This window comes from Mesoplodon densirostris, chromosome 7 (assembly GCF_025265405.1).
Source record: "Mesoplodon densirostris isolate mMesDen1 chromosome 7, mMesDen1 primary haplotype, whole genome shotgun sequence".
Taxonomy (NCBI): Eukaryota; Metazoa; Chordata; class Mammalia; order Artiodactyla; family Ziphiidae; genus Mesoplodon; species Mesoplodon densirostris.
The window spans coordinates 61,984,210-61,989,461 of NC_082667.1; the positions used below are offsets into that span (position 1 = coordinate 61,984,210).

Below are 5,252 nucleotides of genomic sequence, written 5' to 3' on the forward strand. Positions count from 1 at the left end.
TCCATCAATCTGATCTACTCAATTTTTTAGGGAGGAGCCAGGCCTGATGAGAAATCCAAGAAGGGTCAAGTGAAGGCAGTCTCCAAGGATATGGAAAGTTCTTAGCCTTAAAAACTCCTGACTGAGGGGAGGGACGGGGTGATAATTAATAGCACGCTAGTCTCCAGGCTTGGCAAATAAGCACTCTTCATTTAAGATTGCCTGGACACCTGGGAAACAGTTCTTGGGCTATATATGACTATTGTAAAGTCAACATAGTCACACAATTGGTGTGGTGACCCACTAGCCTGAGGCCTTGAGAGATGCAATATTAGGGAAGTGAGAGATTGAGGAAGGAGAAGATGCACAATGTGACATGTTCAATCTCACAAAGTTTCATTCAACAATTATTAAATATTAGGAACTGAACATACAAAAATAACTCTTTCCTCTGTTTTCTCATTCATTCATTCAACTGTTTGCTATAATGAGTACACATATCTTCTTTTAATGGACTTGTGCACCACAGCTATGGGTGCACACACTTGGTATAAGGTATAAGGCCATGAACAAGACACACATGATTGAATACAATAAAGTCACAGGTAGAGTACCGGAATTGTCAATTTAGGTCCCTCAGAGGTCAGCATGGATGAGAGTCCATAAAAGCTCTGAAGGTACCTAATTTAGTTTCCGCATGGGATGGGGCAGGAGGCAGAGAAGACTTCCTGAAGGACGTAACTCATGATATTTGAAGGATGAACAGAAGTTAGTAAGGCACAGTACTGAGGAGGATGGAAGGTGGAGCAGGAAAACTTTGTCAGATGTCAGTTCCTTAATCCTGTGGTCCACTGAGTTGAGAATACCATCAGGCTCTTCTAACACCATAGCTGGGAACAAGTCTTACAGGATTGCATCCTTTTACATCATTTTATATATTAACAGGAAAGCAGTCTCATCTGTGATGCTGGGGCCACCCTACAACCATACAATGGAACCCCCTGTCACCTCGTCCTGGTGGGTATTCCAGGTTTGCAATCTTCACATCTTTGGCTGGTTATCTCACTGAGCATCATGTATACATAGCCCTGTTAGAAAACACCCTCATAGTGACTGTAATTTGGATGGATTCCACTCTACAAGAGCCCATGTACTGCTCCCTGTATATTCTGGCTGCTGTGGACATTGTTATGGCCTCCTTGGTAGTGCCCAAGATGGTGAGCATTTTCTCCTTAGGAGACAGCTTCATCAGCTTTAATGCTTGTTTCACTCAGCTGTACTTTGTCCATGCAGCCACAGCTGTGGAGACAGGTCTGCTACTGGCCATGGCTGTTGACTGCTATGTGGCCATCTGTAAGCCCCTACACTACAAGAGAATTCTCACACCTCAAGTGATACTGGGAATGAGTGTGATCATCACTATCAGAGCTATCATATTCATGACACCACTGAGTTGGATGGTGAGTAATCTGCCTTTCTGTGGCTCCAATGTGGTTCTCCATTCCTACTGTGGGCACATAGCCATGGCCAAGTTGGCATATGCCGACCCCATGTCCAGTAGTCTCTACAGCTTCATTGGTTCCTCGATTACTGTGAAAACCCACAGAACCTCCATTACTGTGGGTTCTGATGTGGCCTTTATTGCTGCCTCCTATAACTTGATTCTTCAGGCAGTATTCGGTCTCTCCGCAAAGAATGCTCAGTTGAAAGCATTAAGTACATGCGGCTCCCACGTCGGGGTTATGGCTCTGTACCACCTACCTGGGATGGCATCCATCTATGTGGCCTGGCTGGGGAAGGACATAGTGCCTTTGCACATCCAGGTGCTGTTAGCTGACTTGTACCTGATCATCCCACCAACCTTAAACCCCATCATCTATGGCCTGAGAACCAAACAAATAAAGGAGCGAACACGGAGCTTGCTGACGCACTGCCTCTTTAACCACTCCAACCTGGGTTCATGAACACAAAGTCTGTTCAGGCCTTGAGCATTCCAGCCAAGTTCAAAGACGCTGAGAGGTCTATGGAGCTGGTTTGGTTCACCTGGTACCACAGAAGTTCTAAGATGAAGCTGTAAAGTGTAACTTTGCCTAACTTTTCAATTTTTACCAAGGATATAAATGAAATAATTTTCTGACAATGCGTTTTATGGTTTCAATTAACTAGTATCTGAATCAGAGGTAAGTTTGGGAAGAGAATATAGATTTGGGATTTTCCCTTCCTGACCTACATTTCCAACTTAGTATCCTACCAGTTCCTCTGCAGAAGAAACCAACTGTTAGGTACCCCTACACCTGACTGATTTTCTCACAACTGTTCATCTCCTTATGTTATTATATGGAAGCAACTGTTAATATATGTGACCCTGACCTCTGGCCCATTGATGAATCCACTCAACTTGGGTCATGTGCTCACACCTGGACCAGAGTCTGTCTCCAGTCAAAATGGATCCCAGTTTATCTGAGGAGATACAAACTTGGGGTCACTGGTGGTGGCCATTTTCCAACACACGAACTTGGAAAGAGAAATCTGTTCCACAGAAAGAGAAACAGATTAGCAAAATGGGATGAAGAAACTGAGTCTCTGGTTCTCTGGTTCCAATTAATTTTGAACACCTAGGTACACCCCTGTTATTAAGTTCTATAAGGTATACCTCTATAGCCTTTTAATATTCCCACTATTGTTAAGCTAGTTGTAATCAGTATACTAATCACCAGCTTTTTGTTTCTAAGCAACAGAAGCTAAAGCAACGTGAGTTTGGTTTTGACATCTATCTCTTTGCTTCTTAGTCCTGCTTATGTAACTTAACTGTAAGATACAAAATAGAGGGATCAAACATAACACAGGACTTTCTTCTTTTGGACATCTCTAAGGAGGTATGCTCTGGGATAAAAAGGTTAATAGAGAACAATAATAATAATGAAGTTGAAATATCACCACTCTTTCCAGGTCATCAGATAATTCATTGGTTTTTGTTTTTATTTTTCCCCTTTCGGAAAGTCTTAAACTGAATAATCAGTGTATGTTAAAAGAAAGAGATTTCATATGTAAGAGATACATATATTTGACCCTGGTATATCTGAAAATCTTAAGATAATTTCCCAGTAAGTGTTGATGGCAAGTTATTGTATTTGAGTCTTAATATCTCCTTTCTACTGATGAGGAAACAACACTGATTCATAGAGGGTATTGAAGATAAAATAATGAATGGAAAGCACATAAAACAATACCTGAATTACTATATATACTTTAAAAATATACCCAGTAAATTTCTAATTACATAATTCTAAAGGGTAGCCCTAGGCACTACTGAAACTGTATTCCTGTGTAGATCAGCGTTCATGTAGTAACTGTTCCAGAGGGATCTCATGCTTAACAACTTAGCATCCATACTCTTTGCTAATATTGATATTTACCTACCTAGAATGTATTCTATTTCTGAATATCAGAGAAGTAGGAATCAACCTCTCAAAATCAGACAACGATGCACTGAGTTCCCAAAGAGTAGAAAAAAGAAACTCCTTCCCTTGCAACCCCATAACATAAAACCAAATCAAGACCGTGAGATGGTTAAGCATATTTGATAAGATTTCCATTTAGTCACACTATTCTTTCTCTACAAGCAACCCAATGATTTGGCTATGCCCATTTAATCAACAAGTTATTAGACACATTAAAGCATCTGATGGAAAGTGACAAAGGGATAGTCCAGCCTGCATTCAAACCAGAAATTTCTTTTTGGCATTTCAATCAGAAGCCTGCCCTGCCAGCTTTGTGTTTCATTCACGCCAGTACTCACTGAAACTAGCTGAGACCCACCGTTGGTACCCAAATATTGAACTTCATATTTCCCAAACTGGACTGGTTCTCTGCCATGGCTGCCCCAAACAGAAAAACCTGTGCTTCTCCCAATATATTCAGATACAACCCCTGCCCTAGCACGTGAAGCAACGTGTGCTCATTTAACTAGAGCCTGGGAGCAACAGGAGACTCTCAGTGTTAGGATTCTTAAGAGATTACAGTCAATCCTGCTTGGAAAAAAAGAGAGATTGGATTTCCTGTGGGGAGTTGCTACCCCAAGGTTTGCCCGCTGTCTCCACCTTTCGCAGGAGCCAAGCATTTTACCCTTTGAATAACCTTTCCCCTCAAGGCTCAGGCATTACACCCCTTGGTTTCTCTGCCAGCAAACAAGGATGGGCAAAGTTCACCCCTGCCTTGTAGTGAATTATCACACCAAGTTGGAGGTACAACCCAAGGCATTCCAGGGAGCGGTGCAGGCACTCTGCCCTCCACATGCCTACCTGCCTTGTCCCCTTCAGGACCACTTCCGTAATTAGCCATCAAATCTTTTTTTTTTTTTTTTTTTTTTTGCGGTACACGGGCCTCTCACTGTTGTGGCCTCTCCCGCTGAGGAGCACAGGCTCCGGACGCCCAGGCTCAGCGGCCATGGCTCACGGGCCTAGCTGCTCTGCGGCATGTGGGATCCTCCCGGACCGGGGCACGAACCCGCGTCCCCTGCATCGGCAGGCAGACTCTCAACCACTGCACCAACAGGGAAGCCCTTAAATCAGTTTTTGAACGGGACTGTAATTAAATAACATCCAGTCTTTCATGCCCCTATGAGGCAAGAAGATCTTATCTTCGTTTTGATTCTAGGCATATGAATGAAAGTTCCCTCACTTAAATATTTAGGCACACACACATATACACACACAATGCTAGACTGGGGCTACAATGGTGAAGCAAATAAGGTTCTTGTTCTTAGAAAGGAAGTGTAAGCAACTACCCTAGAAAAAAGGATTTTCATACACTTAAGACCTTTTATCTTTTTGCCTGGTCTTAAAAATCAGACTTTATGATAACACATAATATATTTAACCTTGTAATTCTTTTAACAAGTAATCACAGCACCCAAATCAGCTTATAAATGTAAAAACAAAAACAAATTAAAAAAAAACCCCAAAGAGCACATTACAAATAATGCCATTCCACTCCTTAATTCATTCTAGGTTTGAATGAATTTATCACCTAATAATTCTCTTTTTCTAGGAACCTTCCAAGACTTGGCCTAATAAAACCACAGAAAAGAACAACACTGATTCAGTCCCTAGACTCTCTGTTAAGTTTCCATGGACATAGCTGGAAGCACTTCCTAAAGATCTATTTCTCAAGTCTATACACACTTCCCCAGGGAGTCCCCCTGCCCCGCCCCCCTACACACACACAGATATATGGTCCCTCTGATGTAGGTCTGTTCAACCCTTTGCCAAGAC

General features: G+C 42.2%; 1 protein-coding gene across 1 annotated transcript; it reads left to right on the forward strand.

The window, feature by feature from the left end:
- Positions 1-879: 879 nt before the first annotated feature.
- Positions 880-1,943, forward strand: LOC132494314 (olfactory receptor 52I2-like). Its single transcript, XM_060105338.1, is given in 3 exon segments — positions 880-986; positions 989-1,057; positions 1,060-1,943. Coding segments are annotated over 3 exon segments (996 nt in total). The 5' UTR covers positions 880-943.
- Positions 1,944-5,252: the final 3,309 nt, after the last annotated feature.